The sequence below is a fragment of the Mauremys reevesii genome, linkage group 2 (assembly GCF_016161935.1).
Source record: "Mauremys reevesii isolate NIE-2019 linkage group 2, ASM1616193v1, whole genome shotgun sequence".
Classification (NCBI taxonomy): Eukaryota; Metazoa; Chordata; order Testudines; family Geoemydidae; genus Mauremys; species Mauremys reevesii.
In genome coordinates, this window is record NC_052624.1 from 178403079 (window position 1) to 178423437 (window position 20359).

At 41.2% G+C, this 20359-nt stretch overlaps 1 protein-coding gene across 9 annotated transcripts in view; it reads left to right on the plus strand.

Moving 5' to 3' along the window:
* Positions 1 to 20359, plus strand: part of DTNBP1 (dystrobrevin binding protein 1) — a 175724-nt gene that overhangs the window by 6749 nt on the left and 148616 nt on the right. For all 9 annotated transcript variants that reach the window (XM_039525973.1, XM_039525972.1, XM_039525974.1 and 6 more), the window contains exons 3-5: positions 187 to 237; positions 14377 to 14437; positions 16454 to 16586. In XM_039525973.1, the coding sequence (XP_039381907.1) occupies positions 187 to 237; positions 14377 to 14437; positions 16454 to 16586 (245 nt within the window). The remainder of the gene's footprint in view (positions 1 to 186; positions 238 to 14376; positions 14438 to 16453; positions 16587 to 20359) is intronic.

A 20359-nucleotide genomic window follows, 5' to 3' on the forward strand; every position in this document is an offset into this window, starting at 1 on the left:
ATCTAGTGGTTTTGTATTCTTTTATATTCTTGTAAAGTAGATTGCTTAGTATGTTTTGAACTAGACCAGACAAAATGGTAGGAAATGGGGATGGCAGTGAATAATCTTGCACTGACAAGGAGATGCATTGGATGACCTTATTCTCTTCCATTTTTAACTTCTGTGGTTTTATGATTCTGTTTACAGGGCTGTTCAGTATTTGCCAAAGTTCTCTGCTGGATTGGAATTGCTCAGCAGGTATGTCCTTCCATTTTCATACTAATGTGTTTTTTTCCATGGTTTCTTTCCCTAATCAAAATATTATAGGGGGAACGAGTAGTAAATAAGATCATAGGAAAATGAAAACTCTGTATTGATTGCGGGTTTTGAATGGTATGCAGTAAATAAGGAAGGGACTACAGATGCTCCCTGACTTACGCAAGCGTTCTGTTCCAGAACACCTTACGCTAAATTCGGGTTATGCAAGTCGAAAACATATACCCGACTGTTACGCCAAAAAAAAACAAAAAAACTTTCTAGCTTACGGAACTTTTTCCATAAATGTGGATTTGCATAAATCAGGTTTGTGTAACCTGGGGGGCGTCTGTACTAACTGAATGATGAGGGTAGATACATTGAACAGATGCCTCAAACCCAGAGCAGCGTTCATCCTGTGCACTGAGTGAAGCAAGAATACTGTGCAACCTTAATTCTACTATATTTTGAATCTTGCAGTTCTTCTGATGTCTCTTTGCATATAATATATAGTTAAGTACTGTGGATTAGACTGATAATTTACAACTATCCAGTTTCTCATGGCACTGAAGCCCAACTGGTCTCTGTGCTGGCGCAGTCTATCCTTGACTAATACAAAAAGACATCCGGCTTGCATTTTAAGCAGATTAGGGCCATCAGGCTTTATAGTATAGCGAACTCACCTCTCACCTTTGGTACTCCTTGCTAATTTTGAAGAGATTTTTAAACTTAAATGTCAAAGAAAATATTACTCTTTTATTGCTTCTTGAACGGGAGGGAAAGAATGGATTAAAAAAAAAATTATTTGATCAAGTACAATAAAAACTCTGTTCTGTTGACCCCAAACCCTCTTGCTTCCACTTCAAGAAAAACAATCAACATTACATTGTTATTTTACTGTCTGTTTTTTTTTCTGATGCACTCAAATTCATTTTCTAAAATATCGTGTGGTCTGCTCTTTTGACACACCACAATACTGGAGATCTGAAGCATAAATCTGGCAAAATGCCTTCACTTGGGGATTTCTCCTGGTTGTTTCTTGATGTGTTCTTAGTTGATTCAGTTGAAATATCATTCAGATCTATGCAGTGTTGTAGCTGTGTTAGTCCCAAGATATTAGAGAGGCAAGGTGGGTGAGGTAATATCTTTCATTGGACCAGGTTCTGTTGGTGACAGATACAAGCTTTCAAGTCTACACAGAGCTCTTCTTCAGCTTATTTTTGCTGACCTGAAGAAGAGCTTTGTAAGCTTGTCTTTGTCACCAACAGAAGCTGATCCAATGAAAAATATTACCTCACCCACTTTGTCTCATTAAGCTTTATGGCATTTGTAGCTGCAGTCAGATGTTCTCTTGATTTGTAAAACAGCCTGCTGGAGTTCCTTATTCTTTTTTTGTTATGTAGATTTGAAGTTGCTTTAGGCTGTCCTACAAGGACTGACTCCTTGACTGTTAAACTTTCCTTCCCTTTTCTGGACTTAAGGTGTACAAGAATATGAACTTCAATATATATTTTTAGAATTTTTTATGGAATTCGTTCCTGTGGCTTTCAGTTATCTGGATTGTCTGCTGCATCCAATTCAGGACCAGCTTCTCTCTAAGACCACAGTAGCTCCAGTCATTGCGAGGAGCTCAGATAATGTAATATTAACTCTTATTTGGTTGCCCATAATCTTTGTTTAGCAACATGTTCTCTTATGATGCCGATGTGGAGGCTCTACCTTTTTGTGCTTCTGTAGAGGGGTTTTTCCCTGCAAAACAAACTATCATTCACAAGTCTAGGATGTCATATTTTGCTTTTAAAGCTGTGATTCTGGTATGGATGCTTCCAAAGTGTGCTTTGACTTCAGTTGAAATCTCTAGCAGACTATCATTGTCCACGTTATTTTCCAGTCTCTGTGGCCTTCCTATTAGGCTTCTTTTTCTATAGGTATTTTAGGCAGGTTTTGCTTTGAGTCTTTTTTAGCTTGTATGACTACTCATTCCTTTGACTTGGATCTCTCTGGAGTTCATATTTTCCCTTACTGACTGCTGAGCTGACCCCCAATTATAAATACTTCATCTGTTATATAACTGTTGTTTTGGCACTGGTTTTCTTCTTGAGATAATGAAAGAATCTTATCAAATGTTTTGAAATGTTACATATAAATTGAATTATATGAATGGATATTTCTTCTATGAGAGAGGCAGTATAAAACAGAAATCCTTATCTACATGCATGGTTTTTCTTCGAGATCAAACTAATTTAATACGAAGAAATGTGCGCAGAAGAAGCATATGAAATACATGCAAAAATAGTTTTTATGTATCAGTATGTGTGTATGCCAGGTTTAATAAGTTGAGTTCTGGAGAAGGTAGTTAAGCAGATGGTATTATTACCTAATGCATTGTCAGATGGCAGTGGAAGGTAAGCTGCACAAGGAATGCATGATTCTGCCTTTGGCTATATGAATTAGATATCTCTCCCCCCGTGCTGTTGTGCTAATGAAGTCACTTGTTATCCTAGTTCCAAAATTGAAAACCTGTTGGTTCTGTCAATTACAAAACATGTTCCTGTAAGTCTGTTAGGTAACATCTAATTCCATTTCAGTCATACAAGTCTAAAAGTTTGTGATAAGTTGGATCAAATGTAAGAGTATTGGTAACTTGAATATTTCACGTTGGTAATAGAAGTTTAATAGTTTGTTAAAGCTGTATTATCTTATGCATAAGTAATTTGGAAGAGACATAGAGAAATATGATACCAAACTACTTGTTTGGGATAAACCTCCAAGGCAGAGATCCACAAAGATTAAGGTGCCTAAGTTCAAAATTTAGGTGCCTCTGAGATCAAGACCCCTGCTCAGCTGCCGCCTTACTCTTGAAATGCCTAAAATCCCTCATTGCTTAAACATTGTTAGGTTTTTGTTTTTTATACTGCCACTGCACGTTGAGCAGGTTTGTCAGAGATCTATCCACAATGACTCCAAGATTTTTCTTGAGTGGTAACAGCATAATTAGACCCCTTCATTTTGTATGTATAGTTGGAATTATGTCTTCCAACGTACATTACGTTGCATTTATCAGCACTGAATTTCATCTGCCATTTTGTTGCCCAGTCACTCAGTTTGGTAAGATCCTGTGATGGAATATACTCCACTATTCACTTCCTACACACTATTGTAGTAATTTTTGTGAAAAGTATACCTTGTAAGGTATCATATGAAAACTTATAATTATTGTCCTAGTAACATGTCTGCTAACAACATGGCTTGTGAAGTTATAACAGGGGTGGCCAAACTTACTGACCATGAGAGCTCTGTACAACGATCTTCCGAATTTTGAGAGCTGAGGCACACTTGCCAGGGCTCAGGGCTTCAGATCTGCGGGAGGCAACTGCTAGGGCTTGGGGCTCAACCCTGCTCTAGCCTGAAGCCCTGAGCCCTGGCAGGCATGCCTTATGGAGCTGAAGCCCTAAAACTCCTCCTCCCCGTTTGGTAGAAACCCCTACCCCACCACCCTGCTGCAAGGCAGCAGTCCCAAGCTCCTCTCTCCCTTGCCTGCTCCCCGGTCTGGTAGGTGGAGAATGGCAGATGTGGGGGCTCTGCAAGCCACACTTAAACCGTAAAAGAGCCACATGTGGCTCGCGAGCCACAGTTTGGCCACTCCTGACTTGTAAGATTCCCCTGTATGATGATGATAACATACATTCCAAATGCCACAGCTCTGCCTAAGCAGAAGTCAGGTCTGTCCTAAACAGAAGGAATGAGTGCTTTCCTTAATTTGCATTTAAGCAGTAAACAGAGATATTAAGCAAGGAGGAAAAACAAAGGAAGTTCCAACAGGGTGGGAAAAAAACAGCAGGACCTATCTTTCTACATAGACTTTGTCTTCTGGGTCTCAGCTGGAAATGTTTTTGAGAGGGGGACTGAAACTATTAAAAAGGAGGGACAAAAACATCAGAAGGCACCCCTGTCTCTCCTTGCCTACCTCATTCTCAGCACCTGAGAAGACAAAAGGAAATAGCGATTGGACTCTGGGGGAGGGGTCCTGACTAGACATGCCAAAAATGCAGAAATTGGGCTTGTTTTTGGCTTAATTGACTTGTGAGTTACTTCGCTAGTTTTTGGCTTGTAGCTTGTTGCTTCTTTTTTTGATTGGCTCTGGCAAGCTGGTGGGGAGAGAGTCAGGGGTGCACAGCAGGCCCACCACAGGTCCCAGACTGCACCCCGGGCGGATCTAGTCACATAGAGTGGTGGGGTTTTTAGGGATTGGCTTGTTTTGGCCTTGTTTTGAAATGGGATTATCTTGGTTTTTGGCTTATTGTGAAAGTCAGGGTGCTTATTTACTACGTGAAAGATGGCAGTTGTGGTCCTGACCTGAAAATTTGTTCAGTAATCTGCTGGCTCTTGTGGTGAGAGGGTTTGCTTTGCAACTAAGGCCTTGTCTACAGTACACAGGTCTGTTGACAAAAGTCAGCTTTTTGTCAATGAAACAGTGGAGGTGTACACACTGCAATGCTCCTCCTGCCAATTTAATTTTCCTGCTACGCTGACATAATAAAACCACCTTGATGAGTGGCATAGAGCTTTTAGTGATGAAGTTAGAGCGATAAAGTGTTAGTGTAGACACTGTGCTTGCTTATGTGTCCATAAGTGGCCTCCGGAAATGTCCCGTAATGCCCATCATGACTGCTCTGGTCAGCAGTTTCAACTCCGCTGCCCTGCAGCCATGTACACAGGCATGTGCTCTCCCCCTTTAAAGCCTCGATATTTTTGAAAATTCACTTACTGTTTGCTCAGCATGGAGAGCTCACATAGCATCTTTCTAGCTGATCACAGCGGCTTTCTGCAGCGCAAACACTCCCACCTGGAGTACGTGGGAGTAGATTGATCTGCTGGGTCTGTGGGGAGAGGAGGCTGTGCAATCACAGCACTGCTCCAGCTGCAAGAACTTTGAGATGTACAAGCAGCTTTCTTGTCCCTTCTGCTCCTGCCATGAGCAAAGTAGTGTGTTAAGATGGAGCTAAAGCAGGTGCTTCAGAAGGCCAGGGAGGCCAAACATTGCTCTGGTGTATGCCGCAGTCATGCCACTTTTACAAGGAGCTGCACGCCATCTTCTGTTGGTGACCACTACTCCATTGCCAAGAGCCTCCCAGGAAGACTCTCAGGAAGATATGCACAGTACTTGCACAACTGCCAAGCCAAAATGAGGATCAGACCCAGATTCCAAATTGAGATTAGTACTGAATAAAATATATGTATAGAACGCCAGCTAGAAAAAGTACAAATCTCCAAATTAGAGAAGTTATGGAAACACACCATTGAAACCACTTTAGCCCTAGCAGAATGACCTTCAAGACCCTCAATTACTGTCATCCTACCCCAAAAAAGTCTCAATACACAACCACTAAGATGCTGAATAGAAATAGTAGTCCCTCTATTTTTATCCTGCAGTGTTACAAAAAGTTTGATGAATTTTCTAAATCCCCTGGCCTAGTCCAAAAAAAAAAGGCACTGCGGGGATTTGGTATTCCCCCACCCAAATGCGCACATATAGGAAGTATGGAACCTATCTTCTCCAAAGGCAGATTCTGGGGAAAAGGGTAGGAAATTAATGGCCTGCTTAAGGACAAACTCAGTTACCACTTACTGGAAGCAGGTTTCAGAATATCACTTCAGATTTAGAGGAAGAGAAGAGACTCAAGAGATACTGTAGGCTAATTTAAAGCTTTCACTAAAAGCCTTTTATTTTTAAAGCAAAGTAGTTTTTACAGGATTTTTGTAAAGCAACTCCTAATAAGTTTCTTTAAAATAGTTTTGAAACGTGGCATGAGAGCCTGATGGAAAAAAGGGTCACTTAAATAACAGGGACCAAAAGAACTAGATTAAAGAGATATCAGCTTAGGGGAGGAAATCACATCTAACATTTTTCTACCTTTTCTTACAAGCACTACCTAATATAAACAGGACAGAAAAATAACTAGAACAAAAACAAAAATACTGCATTTTAGCGGATTCGCTTTCATAATTTCGGCTTTTATAAAAACATAATAAGTAAAAAGAAAGCAATCATTCCATTTTTAATTTCTCAGATAGCGGTATTAATTTTATTCAGAGGTTCATCAATTGAGTCAAATGGATTTTGACCACTTTCATTATGATTGGACAGTAATGGAAATAGTGCATTGAGGTAGCAATAACTAGGAAACATTGGACAAATGAGCAGAGAATTTTAAATGGCAGTATGAATGTTTGTGTCTTTCCTTGAGCTATGGCTTGATTCAGTAGATTTCAGCTGTAGTTATTCAGAATTATTAAACTCATGATCACTGGATGAAAATTTATATTTTAAATTTTTGAGAAATCTTGGTCTGAATAAGAATACATCATACCCTTTTAAATGGCTCCTTCAACATATAAAACAAAAATAAGTAGTAGTATGCAAAATAGGCAATTTTAAGTAGTTGAGTGCCAAGTAACTTTATTCTAAAAATAACTGAAAGTTTATACTATAGACTTCAGAAACAAGAAATGACAGAGCAGACCTCAATTGCCAATGCAGGGATGTGACTCCTATTTCAGTCACATGGGGTTCTTCCTATGCCTTAGGGGATATCATAATTAGTATTAGAAAAGGAAAATAAAAAGTTAAAATACCTTGACAGAACGAAAACAATGATGGCTTCAGTTGCAGTCTCTTCCGTATGTGTCTCTGTGGAGACCTTTCAACAGAAATTATATCTTTGAGTGTGGATCCACCTCTGGCAGGGACTCTCTTCGAGAGAAGTTAAAATTAAAGTCTATTATTCCCAAAATCAGTAGAGCGCTCTGTCCAAAGGCTTTCTGAAAGTTCTTTTTACCCATCTATAAAGTTTATTATTTATGATTCACTAGACAAAGTCCCTCACCAAAGTCTCTTAAGCAAAGTAAGGGATAAGAGAGAAGATCTTCTCATTGATTAGTAACTGATTAAAAGATAGGAAATAAGAGAGTAGAGATGGTCAGTTTCAGAATGGATAGTGCTAAATAGCGGGGTTCCCCAAGGATCAGTTCTGGAACCAGTGCTGTTCAACATATTCATAAATGATCTGGAAAAAGGGTTAAACAGCGAGGTAGCAAAGTTTGTATGATAACTATCAGGAATAATTTTGTAAGTCCAAAACTGTCCGTGAAGAGTTACAAAGATATGTGACATAAATGGGCACAATCCAGACTAAAAGGGGGCTGTGTCACCCTTCCCCTACAACCTTGGATGCCTTACAATGCCTCACTCTAGTGGCTCCCACCTCAGCCACTCTCAGCCTTCAAGCATGAAAGCCACACTCTGAGTGTCTGTATAACTGCACCTTGCTAGATACACCCTGGCTCTCACCAACCTTGGTTGTACGGTAGGGTGACCCAACACTCCCCCAGTCCCAGATTTTCCCCAGAAACGTATATCCTGTACTGCCCACCCCTCTCCTGGACAGTACAAATATAGTAAGTCTGTCATTCCTTTAAGGGAATAATATGCCAGTTCATTACCTTAAATAGTCACCCAGACATTTCAACACACTGGATTAGATCAAACAGTAAAACAAGTTTAGTATTAAACTACAGAGAAAGATTTTGAGTATAAGTAATGAGGCATAAAAGTCAAATGGTTACAAGAAAAATCAAGATAAGATGCTTAATAGTATCTACTTAAGGATTTTTGGCTAGGTTTACACTACAGAGATAAGTCAACTTGAGTTACATCAGTGATCATAAACTGCTGTAACTATTTCGCTTGTGCATGTTTACACAACATTCCTTGTTTTCAGTGGTACGCATCCACAGTTGGTAGCTTCAACAGAGAGCAGGGCACCTTGGGTGGCTATCCCAGAGTGCAACTTGCTATCTTCTACAGCTAGGAGTTCTGGGAATGGATAGCAGTGCATCATAGGGGTGACCTTCCGACTACATTTTGAGCCTTTTTCCAACTACTCCTGTAAACTGTGCGTCTGCCATCTCTGCCTGAAAGCATGGATCCTGACAGTCTTATGATGAGTGTTACGAACACAACATGGTTGATCCTACAGTTTTTCATGAGCTACAAATCTGAAAATGATACGGTGGTGCCTGCACTGCTGTGGGCCATGGAAGGAAAGAAAATTCAAGATTGATATTGGCATTCACAGAGCAGCTGCATATGGTGGACCGTTGGTATTGGGCTTAGGAAACAAGCACTGATTTGTTGAATCACATTGTGATGTGGGTATGAGATGATGAGCAGTGGCTGCAGAACTTTCAGATGTGCAAAGCCACCTTCCTGGAACTGTGTGCGGAGCTCGCCTCTGCACTGCAGCACAAGCACACCAAAATGAGAGCTGCCCTCATGCTGGAAAAGCAAGTGGCTATCACTGTGTGAAAGCTGTCAACTGCAGACTGCTACCGGTCAGTCACGAATCAGTTTGGAGTTGGGAAGTCCACTGAGAGGGTGACGGTGATGCAAGTATGCAGGGCCATCAATCACCTTTTGCTCCAAAGGATGGTGACTTTGGGCAATGTACAGGAAATCACAGATGGCTTTACAACAATGGGACTCCCTGAGATGGAGCAATAGATGGCATGCAAATTCCAATTTTGTCTCCAGACCCTCTTGCGATGGAGTACATCAACAGAAAGGGCTACTTCTATATGGTACTGGAGATGCTGGTGGATCACTGGGGTCAATTCACTGACCTCAATACGGGATAGTCAGGGAAGGTGCATGGCGCATACATCTTCAGGAACACTGGCCTGTATAGAAAGCTGCAAGTAGGGACTTTCTTTCCAGACCAGAAGATTCCAATACGTCCTGTGGAAATGCCAATAGTGATCCTGGGAGACCCAGCCTACCCCTTACTCCCACCGCTCATGAAGTCTTCCCCAGCAGCAAGGAGCGCTTCAGCAGGCTCAGCCAGTGCAGAATGACCACTGAATGTGCGTTTGGTAGATTAAAGGTCACTGGCACTGCCTTTTTGGCAGGTTAGAGCTCAATGAGGAAAATATTCCCGTGGTCACAGCAACATGCTGTGCTCTGCATAACATTTGTGAAGCTAAGGGGGGAAAGTTTCCACAGGGCTGGAGCGTTGACGTGGATCATCTGGCAGCTGATTTTGAGCAGCCAGATACCAACATTATTAGAGGACCGCAACATGGCTGGGGTGGAACTATTTGAATCAGGTAGGCCTTGAAGCAGCATTTTGCAGCTGCAGTAATGTCTTTCTTTAATATATTCAGTAAGGCATTGTTTACTTGCCACTTTGAATGCCCTTGTAATGCTTGCTACCTGAGCATTAATTGTAGTCTGCAAATGTGCTGACTGCCATGGTGTATGGATTTCAGCAGCAACCACCATATGTAGGGCATAAAGAATTGTATTTCTAAGACTAAAGTTTTATTAAACAGTAAGACAGATTTCCATTTTTTACAAAGGACATGACATTGAGGAGCACTCTCAAATGAGGCTCTCAGAGCTGTCATTATAAACACATCCCTGGGGTGGACTGCAAGGGGTACTGCGACGGGCTGGAAACGTGTGAGGAACATGTGGGGAATTTGGGAGGGGCATAAAATGCAGTTCTGTATGACCTGCTGCAGGAGTTGAGCTTGGTTGTGTTCTGACTGCAGTGAAATCAGGGACCTCAGCATCTTTGTTTGGTCCTCCATCAGATTTATCATCCACTCCTGCCCCTCTATCATCCATGCCTGCCTGCCTGGTCGTCTCTCCTGGCTATCAATTCTGAGTTTTTTCCATGGATTGTCTCTCTCCATGCTCTGTGCTCACTATCTGCAGTATCAGATGATTGCAGCATTTTTCTAAACATGACCTCCTTACTCCTGCTCATTTGCCTCATCTGACAGAGATGCTCTGACGGTATGTATGAGGTGGCCTTGAAGGCCACATCTGCAGAAGCAAAAGAAACAATGCACAGAGGCAGTATTGTGAGTGCACTCAGTCTTGAATCATAAAAGTAACATACTCCTCTTTCTCACTTTCCCTTGGCAAGCATGCAGCATGGCAAGAGTCCTAAACATGGTGAGTTCGGCCTGGGGGGAAAAGAGGCAAGATGGGACAAAGGATCTGGATCAGAAGGGGATCTCCACTAGCACATAGGGACACTATTCTGAATACTGGCACGGTTTTCCACAGGCTGGGGTGACTGAAGCTGATATCTCGTAACGGAGGATGCATCTCTTGCATGCGTGCAACTTCAGACCAGTCTGTGCTGCTTTGGTTCTTGCAGAAATAATTGCTGATTGGCACAGCAAAGTTTCCTACAATGGGGGAAGAAACACAGCAGCTCTTGCAAGGAACCTTCAGCAGAGGATTGCAGAGTACCTCCAGGAAAATTTCCCGGAGATCTCTGTGGAAGATTCCAGGGACATCCGGCTGTGTATTAAACGGTGTAGCTGTACAGGGAATTAGAAGCAGAGGCAAACAGTCATAGTGTTAATTTCTATCCCTTCTCCCACTTCTACCATGTAACAAAATAAAGGAGACCTCCAGCTCATGTCACCATGCAGTATAAAATCAAAATGATTACTTACCGGAGCTGCTCTCTCCTGCTTCAGGCATGCTGGAGCCAGAGTGCTGGGATTGGCTAGAGCCCTCTGGAGTCAAAACAAGGCCCTGGCTTGACATGCCACCGGATGACCCTGTCCCACACCCTCCTCCATTTCCTTTTCCATCACTTCATCCTCAGTGTTGACTCTGCTGGCCCCAGCCTCCAGTCCCCCCAAAGCATCCTGCAATATAGAGTTCTTTCCCCTGCTATGCCTCACCAACTATGCTAGTCATTTTACCTATACGTTTATTTCTTCCAAAAACACTTTCATGTTTTCTTCCATGCCAACCTTACGCATAGATCCTTCTGGAACTAGTCCTCCTCTGACCAGATTTTGAATGGGACCTGATCTGGTAGTGGCCTTTGAGATCGCCTACTGGATGAGGTCCTGCATGTGAGTTAGGCAAGCGAATGCCTCTCTTTCCCCATTCATGCATTGCTCTGGGGCTTAGGCGGGAGATAGGCATCTGGGTACCCAGAGTGAGGCAGCAGAAGCTTGAGACTTTCTTCCCCTGAAAATTTAGGCATTGTGAGTTTAGGCATTTCCAGAGGTATGCGGGCGTTTTGTGAATCACAGTGGTGCCCAGACTGAGACACCTGAGTTTGTCTGTGCATTTTGGCCTTTGTTTCTAGTCACTGTCAGCGCAATTCACTACTATAGATACTTCCTTTGTTTAATAAATTGGTTAGTATTACATGCAAAATGTGTTTTGATAAACTTTTTTCTTAGGTGTCCAGCGTATCTAAATTACTTTTGTTAAACTTATAATCATTAGAAAATGCACCCAAGAGTTCTGAAAGAACTCAAATGTGAAGTTGTGGAACTATTAACTAAGGTTTGTAACCTGTTCTTTAAATCGGCTTCGGTACCCAGTGACTGGAAGTTAGCTAATGTAACGCCAATATTTAAAAAGGGCTCTAGGGGTGATCCCGGCAATTACAGACCGGTAAATCTAACATCGGTACTGGGCAAATTAGTTGAAACAATAGTTAAGAATGAAATTGTCAGACACATAGAAAAACATAAACTGTTGAACAGTAGTCAACATGGTTTCTGTAAAGGGAAATCGTGTCTTACTAATCTATTAGAGTTCTTTGAAGGGGTCAACAAACATGTGGACAAGGGGGATCCAGTGGACATGGTGTACTTAGATTTCCAGAAAGCTTTTGACAAGGTCCCTCACCAAAGGCTCTTACGTAAATTAAGCTGTCATGAGATAAAAGGGAAGGTCCTTTCATAGGTTGAGAACTGGTTAAAAGACAGGGAACAAAGGGTAGGAATTAATGGTAAATTCTCAGAATGGAGAGGGGTAACTAGTGGTGTTCCCCAAGGGTCAGTCCTCAGACCAATCCTATTCAATTTATTCATAAATGATCTGGAGAAAGGGGTAAACAATGAGGTGGCAAAGTTTGCAGATGATACTAAACTGCTCAAGATAGTTAAGACCAAAGCAGATTGTGAAGAACTTCAAAAAGATCTCACAAAACTAAGTGATTGGGCAACAAAATGGCAAATGAAATTTAATGTAGATAAATGTAAAGTAATGCATATTGGAAAAAATAACCCCAACTATACATACAATATGATGGGGGCTAATTTAGCTACAACGAGTCAGGAAAAAGATCTTGGAGTCATCGTGGATAGTTCTCTGAAGATGTCCACGCAGTGTGCAGAGGCGGTCAAAAAAGCAAACAGGATGTTAGGAATCATTAAAAAGGAGATGGAGAACAAGACGGAGAATATAATCTATATAAATCCATGGTATGCCCACATCTTAAATACTGTGTACAGATGTGGTCTCCTCACCTCAAAAAAGATATTCTAGCACTAGAAAAGGTTCAGAAAAGGGCAGCTAAAATAAGGGGTTTGGAGAGGGTCCCATACGAGGAAAGATTAAAGAGGCTAGGACTCTTCAGCTTGGAAAAGAGGAGACTAAGGGGGGATATGATAGAGGTATATAAAATCATGAGTGATGTGGAAAAAGTGGATAAGGAAAAGTTATTTACTTATTCCCATAATACAAGAACTAGGGGTCACCAAATGAAATTAATAGGCAGCAGGTTTAAAACAAATAAAAGGAAGTTCTTCTTCACGCAGCGCACAGTCAACTTGTGGAACTCCTTACCTGAGGAGGTTGTGAAGGCTAGGACTATAACAATGTTTAAAAGGGAACTGGATAAATGCATGGTGGCTAAGTCCATTAATGGCTATTAGCCAGGATGGGTAAGAATGGTGTCCCTAGCCTCTGTTCGTCAGAGGATGAAGATGGATGGCAGGAGAAAGATCACTTGATCGTTGCCTATTAGGTTCACTTCCTCTGGGGCACCTAGCATTGGCCACTGTCGGTAGACAGATATTGGGCTAGATGGACCTTTGGTCTGACCCGGTACGGCCGTTCTTATGTTCTTATTTTAATTGAATTCTAATTTTCATCCAGTTACAGCTTTACACAAATCACAAGTGTGTGTGAGAGAGAAGGGGAAAATTCCAAAGAGTTAATTAGAAATGTGCATAATTCAGTTCTAACATAAAGTGTAAAAATTAGGAATCAGAATAAATATGAGCTATACTAGGTGCTTAAATAAATAGTGTATAGATATAGTGTATCCTCCTGGCTAGCAAAAAAGAACCAAATTTAGTGTAAAGGCTATGTTTAGCTGCAAATCAACATGGCTTAATGGTTACCAACCAATGAGAATTGACCTCTTGAGTAAATAACTAAAATGCAAATTGATTTAAATCAAGATTTTCTGCTGTTTGGTTTTAAATCATGATTAAAGTTGCTGATTTAAATCACTTGGATATAAATCAATCCACCCTGGCCTATGAAAACGCATATTGCACCTCCATAATTCCATCTGATTTATTTTACACATATTTGTATATCTTAGTTCTTTTGGGCCGAGATACCTTATCATAGTGAGTCTTCAATCATCAGGCCTTTAGGTGCTACTGTAAATAATTAATTAATAAAATAGTTTATATTTGCAGCATCTGGAAGTGCACCTGGCATTGTAATAAACAGTCACTGTAAGAAGTGAGCTGTAGCCCACGAAAGCTTATGCTGAAATAAATTCGTTAGTCTCTAAGGTGCCACAAGTACTCCTGTTCTTTTTGTATGGATGAAGAGCTTCTTAGATAACTCTGGGGTCAATGGTCTTACTGAGTGTTCCAGTAAAAGTTTACATGGATGTATGTATTCCGAGTGCAGATTCCATAGGCACGTATACCTTTTTAAAAAAAAAATACTCAGAATGCTATTTGTGTTGCATACAATTATAAGATATTTAATATTAGTATTTTATTGCTTTCCTCCTGGGACGAGTATTTTTTAGTTTTTTTTTCTGTACAGTTTTGAAGATACGACTCGGCTGTGTTTTCTAGTCAGGTTAATTAGCAGTTTAGGAAATCCATGGAGCACTACGCAGCAAATGCAAAGTTTTCAACTGGGACAGATACGCTACTAATGTGAAACTTGCGTTTAGAAATACACAGATAAGATGAAACACCAACATTCATAACATTTGTTTTGAATTGAGACTGAATTTATGGTAAGCATAACCACAAAAGTTTAATTTTTATTCTGTTCAGATATGAAGACACTTGGGCAGCCCTTCACAAAGGAGCTAAGGAATGTGCCAAAGCTGGAGAGGTAAGAAAAAAAATAATTACATCTGTTAAAATATCTGAAGAGCTGTGAAACTTTTTTAAAAATTCTAATATCAGTATTTTGAGAAATGATTCAAATTACATTACAGTTGGATAATTGTTAAATCAGATTTGACTATTTTTACTTGATTTAATCCAGTACAGTAGAACCTCAGAGTTACAAACACCTCAGGAATGGAGGTTGTTCATAGCTCTGAACAAAACGTTATGTTGGTTCTTTCAAAAGTTTACAACTGAATATTGACTTAATACAGCTTTGAAACTTTACTATGCAGAAGAAAAATGATGCTTTCCCTTTATTTTTTTTAGTAATTTACATTTAACATAGTACTGTACTGCATTTGCCTTTTTTGTCTCTGCTGCTGCCTGATTGTGTACTTCCAGTTCCAAATGAGGTATGTGGTTGACTGGTCAGTTCGTAATCTGAGGTTCTATTGTATGTAGCAGGTAGTTGTTAAAGCAGAATTTCCAAAATTCCTAAAAAGTCTGATGCTTCAGATTTAAAAACTCACTATACCAGACGGGTGACTTAAGGTACATATTCACTTGTGGTAGTAATGTAATGTACAGAGACTGCATGACCCGCTTGCTGGGGTATAAGTAGCAGGATACACGGTGAGGTGTGCCTTAGGGGAGTAGAGTGCCATACCTGCCTGATCCCCACGATATATGCCGTTCACGAGCTCTCTACATTTCCAAGCAGTGCCTCACACATATACACAATATTTTTGGCAGTGTAGTTGAGGAGCAGTGGGGCCAGGAAGTGGGGAGAGGAGTCACTGTATGGTGAGCTGCTCCTCTGTCTGCCCAACCCCCATGGATCTGAACCCTCACCCAGCCCCCCCAGCCAAGCCTCACCTTCTGCACCCAGACACCTCCTGCCAGCCCTGTTCCCACCCCGCTTTGCAGAGCTTCCTGTAGCTGGGGGGAGGTCTCTGGGGGGTTGAACTCCACCCCCTCTTCACCCTACCCAGCTGGGATTAATGTCCCTAGGCAGTGACTCTCCCCCGGCTGCTCTGGGTACCCAACCAGATGCACCCCCACTGCCGGAATGGGTGAGTGAGCACTGGTGCAGCTTTTCTTTTTGCTTCCCCACAGAAACCATTTTTCTGTGTTAAAGCAGAGAGGGTATGTGAGGGGACAGGTTTCTGTGTGCCTGCAGTGGCGCAGAATTCTCCTAGGAGTAAACTAATAAATTTTAAAATGCTGTTTTTGTCCATTTTAATTTAATTTGAATTTCCATCCAAGTAGGTCTTGACATAAATAAAATTAAACCTAATCTAGTAAATAAGAAATGCATCATTTCACCTTTTCCTAACGTAATAAAAATTAAAAAACTTAATCTGAATAAATGTATGTAAAGCTATATAGTATACTTAATCTATACAGATTGATTTACGCATTTTTCCTGGTTAAGAAAAATGAAGCACAATTTAGTGTAAAGGCTATATTTTGTTGCAAATAAACATGTTTTAATGGTTACCAATCATTGAGAATCAAAAATAACTAAAAAGTACAAATATAAAACAAGATGGAAAATAGATGATTTAAATCCGTTTCCTGCTTGCTGATTTAATACTGATTGATTTTAAATCACTCTGCCCTGAAGGACAGGGTATTAAGGTACTTAAGAGCTTAAACTTGAGGGAGAGGTGGGCCAGAATCTTCACAGAGAAGCTGTTTTATAAATGTTTTGTTCCTGAAATAAGTAGAAATAAATACTTGATAATAAATAACAAAGTCTACATTTTATGGAGACTTCCTGTTAGAGCATATTGAACTTAAAAAACTTTAACACCCCGCCCCGCAACTTGTACTAAAGCATACTGTGAACATCTCTCTCAGCACTGAAACTTCATTGCTCTAGTCAGAGGCTTTGTGGCTGTATGGATTATACAAATCAATCAAGATATTCATAAAGCTGAAGTTCATGAATTAATAATCACTATTTTGCAAGTAAATACAAACTAAGTTTTATCATTGGTTGTAAATATTACAGCTAGTGGATAGCGAAGTTGTGATGCTTTCTGCACACTGGGAGAAGAAGAGGAGTAGTCTAATAGAGCTGCAGGAACAACTCCAGCAAGTTCCAGGGTTATTAGCAGATCTGGAGTCCATGACAGCAAATCTGGGTAAGATGTGTGTGATGTGTTTTTTAACAGGTGTAAAAAAACATTGTAAAAAATTAGTCACATAACAAAACACAGAGGACTGACAATAATTCAGCTGTTCTGTTAATTGTAATTATAAAGCTATTTTTACTCTAATAGATGTCTCTATTTTATAGAATGTCTTGAAAACTAGCTGATTATCATACATAATTTGAGTGTATTCAGCTATTGAATCTGCACACTCTTAGAGAATTTATCTGTAAATTGCATTTCTGCGAGAGAATCCCCTAATCTGGGACACCCTGGCTGGTAGCTAAAATAAAAGCAGGAGTATTTTTAATTATACATTGTTGCTGGTTGCTACAGTTACAAAAATTGTGGATATAGTGTAAATAGCCAAGACACTTTGGAAGTGCAGGGCTAGCCTTTCGTGTTGGTGTTGGTCTTATCATAGGCGTTGTTACGAGCCCTGCCTATTACTAAGGTTGCCCAACAAATCCCTTTATAAGATCAGTTTTTTCAGATGCTTACAACATTTCTGAACAGTACCTTTTGGGCAGAAATTTTCTATGGCTGATGTCTGCCTCGTGCTGAATATTTTGGAAAATTTCAGCCAAAATGGTTCATCTGTTTCCAAGAACAAGGTTAATGAAAAATATTGTTTTTGTCCATGCGAAACAATTTTGGTAACCTTTTCTTTGGTAACCTTTTCTTGTGCTCCCAGGCATTGAACTGCAACTTGAAATTTAGGAGGAGGGTAGCCTTTGTTTCAGTGATGTGCCTTTTTGCTGTCCTTATGAAAATCTGCTGAAGTCTGGCCAACTCATAAGCCTTTGGAAAAAGGGCAGTTTGTACATGCTCAGTAGAGACTTAATAAATTTCAGCAACTAAATTCTCCCAAAGTTTCTGTCTGTACTGGGCATGTTGAGTCCTGAAACTAAGCAGGACTTTCCCAGTAATTGCAGCTTGGGGCTGCTGTGGACCAAGTCTGTCTGGGCAACAGAACTGAGAACAGGAGGATTCCTTTCTGTGATGTCAGTGACACTCCTGTTGCTGGCTAGGCAGCCATGGAGGAGGAAACTGTCTGGTTTGAATGCAGAGGGGGCAATAGATAGACATTTAGGGGTGGATGGACTAGATTGTGACAAGCAGCCTGCAGCAGAGCCTAACAAAGGGTGTGGGAGGAGAGGGAGCAGAAGACAGAAGCTGGGACTATTAGTTGGGTGGGAGGCTGGGCAAGGAGAATGGGACTGGGAGCCAGAGAAAGAAATAGGGTGGAGGTGGGAGCTAGGACCCAATAGGGAGGTGTGGGAGGGGTGGAGAGTGAGAGATTCACTGAGGAACTGGGGGTGGAAAGAGATTGGTACTGAGGACAGTGTGGGGGCGAGGGGAAACACATCTGATGAGAAGCTGGGGTGTGGGGTGAAGAACTGAGACTGGCTGGCAAAGAGACTGGAACAAGTAGCTAGGGGACACGTACGGGGATTGGAACTGAGATACAAGGGGGTCTGGGGTGGGAGATTAGGACTGGGACCCAGTGGGTATGGAAAACATGGGGTAATAGTGGGGGAGACATAAATTGGATAAGGAGATGTAGAAGGAAAATTGGGGTTGTTTGGACAATGGGATTGGGAGGGAGATATCAACACGGTTGCTTTAGGAGAAGCTCAGGGAGCTCATGAGCAGGTCCCCAGACAATCCTCTGATTAGAACTTGTTTAAAACTTACACAGTATATGTATATAATGTCTTTTGTCTGGCGAAAAAATTAGCCTGGAACCTAACATCCCCTCCCCCTTTACATTAATTTTTATGGGGAAATTGGATTTGCTTAACTTCGTTTCACTTAAAATTGCATTCTTTTTAAGAGTATAACTACAACGTTAAGCAAGGAGTTACTGTAGTCTGGATGAGTGAAATTTAGGACTGCTGGGCAAGGGGATTGGTATGGGAAATCTGGGGAGTGGAGACTGGGATTGGCTAAATGAAGAAAATGGGATTGGGATGAGAATCTAGGGGTTAGTAATAGACAGGAGTGGGACGGGGATGGGTTGGATGGCACAGGACAGAAGAGGGGGCAGAATACTGTGCCCATTGGAGCATGCTCACATATCCTAATTCATAGAATAACGATGTACTAGAATATATGCTGTTTGTATTTAAGAGAATTGTGCTCTTCAGTGTCTTTGAAAAGTAGAATCACTGTTGTGAACTAAGGCATTTTTGAAAAACCTGATTGTGCTTCAACTTTCAAATCAGTGCCATATTAAGAACATCTGATAGGCTCTTTCAGTAGAGGGAGAATTAGAGGAGTCTTAGAAAATGAAACAATACTGACAGTATTCTTTTTTCTCTTTAAAATGTACTAAATTTAGTTCTGTCACAGCTTTCTTGTATATTTTTGCTTTAGAATCTGTAGCGGAAAGCTTTAAAATGATAACCTACAGAGTGCAGTTCATAAGTGTAACTCTTCTGCCTCCTAGAGGTTTATACTATATATTTCTTTCACCTTGTAAATTTGAGCAAGAATCACTTACCACTGTCTTGTATTTCAAGGTTTATGGGTATTTAGAACTGAATAATTCTCAGTAGCCTCCATGTCAGTCTTCACAGTGGGCATTCCCCATCTCCATGGGGAGGCCGAGCATATCTGTGCTCTGAGCATAGGACTTTTCATCAGGAAGAACTCTTCAGAATTCTCTGCTTCCAAATGGCACACATGACAGATGATAGGTCTCCCTTTGTAGTAGAGCCTTTACAGGATTTGTAAAAGATTAACTTTAACTTTTTCTTCATTGTCTTCAAGGGTTTTCTCCTCAAAACTCCTAAACAGACACATGTACTCAGAGAGAGAGAAATTCCTGCTCCCAGCCAGCACATAGGCAGGTTCTGTGCTGAGATGGTTGAAAAGGCTACAAAATATCCCCCTTCTCACAAGCTGTCTTTCTTACAAGGCCGTAGCTGCCATAAAAGGTGCCCGCTCCTGCAACCTTTCTAATACTAGTGAGTCATTTGTTCCCAGTGGCTCCGGCTCCCTTCCCATTCTGTGTTGACACACCCCACTCAGTCTGGACCCAGCAGCCAGTAGCATGAGGTGAAGTGTTTCAGACCCTCTTCTCTGTCAGATGGATCTACCTCCTCTTTGTATAAAATATTTACATATTGATTGGGTGAGGAGAGAGAGTGAGTGATTCTATAGCCTAGTGATTAGCACACTTCCTTGGGGTACCCAGGTTCCAGTCCCTGCTCCAAGGAGTATTTAAGTATTTCATGCAATGTAGAACAGCTTCAAAAGGAGAGACTGAGACATCCTCCCCAGAATAGCTTTATAGTTCAGTGTTTAGGGCAATCACCTAGGAGACATGAGTTCAAGTCCTTGCTCCAAATTAGGCAGAATTGGGATATCCCCCACTACCCAGATGAGTGCTTTAACCACTGGACTATTGGGCATGGGGGGAGGGGGGGCGTGTACTGCCACCACTTCCATTTTTTTCTTTTTTCTTTTTTCTTTTTTTTTTTTGCAAAAAGGCTGACCTGGTGTAGGTGTCTAATTTCAGGGGAGGGTTCACAGCTGTGAATCCCAAGCAGGGATAGGCGCCTAACTGAATTTCAGGGTCAGGGCTTTGTTTGCACCCTTTTCCTTGACACTTCCTACTGGCCAGCTTAGGCACCTCCTTGCTCTGTGTGCAGGCTTTTACGAATCCCTTATTTTTTTAGGTGCCTGACTGCCTATGCATTGTATAGGAAGCTTGGACACCTAATGTGGGGCGGAGGATTGATTCCACTGGGTGGCAG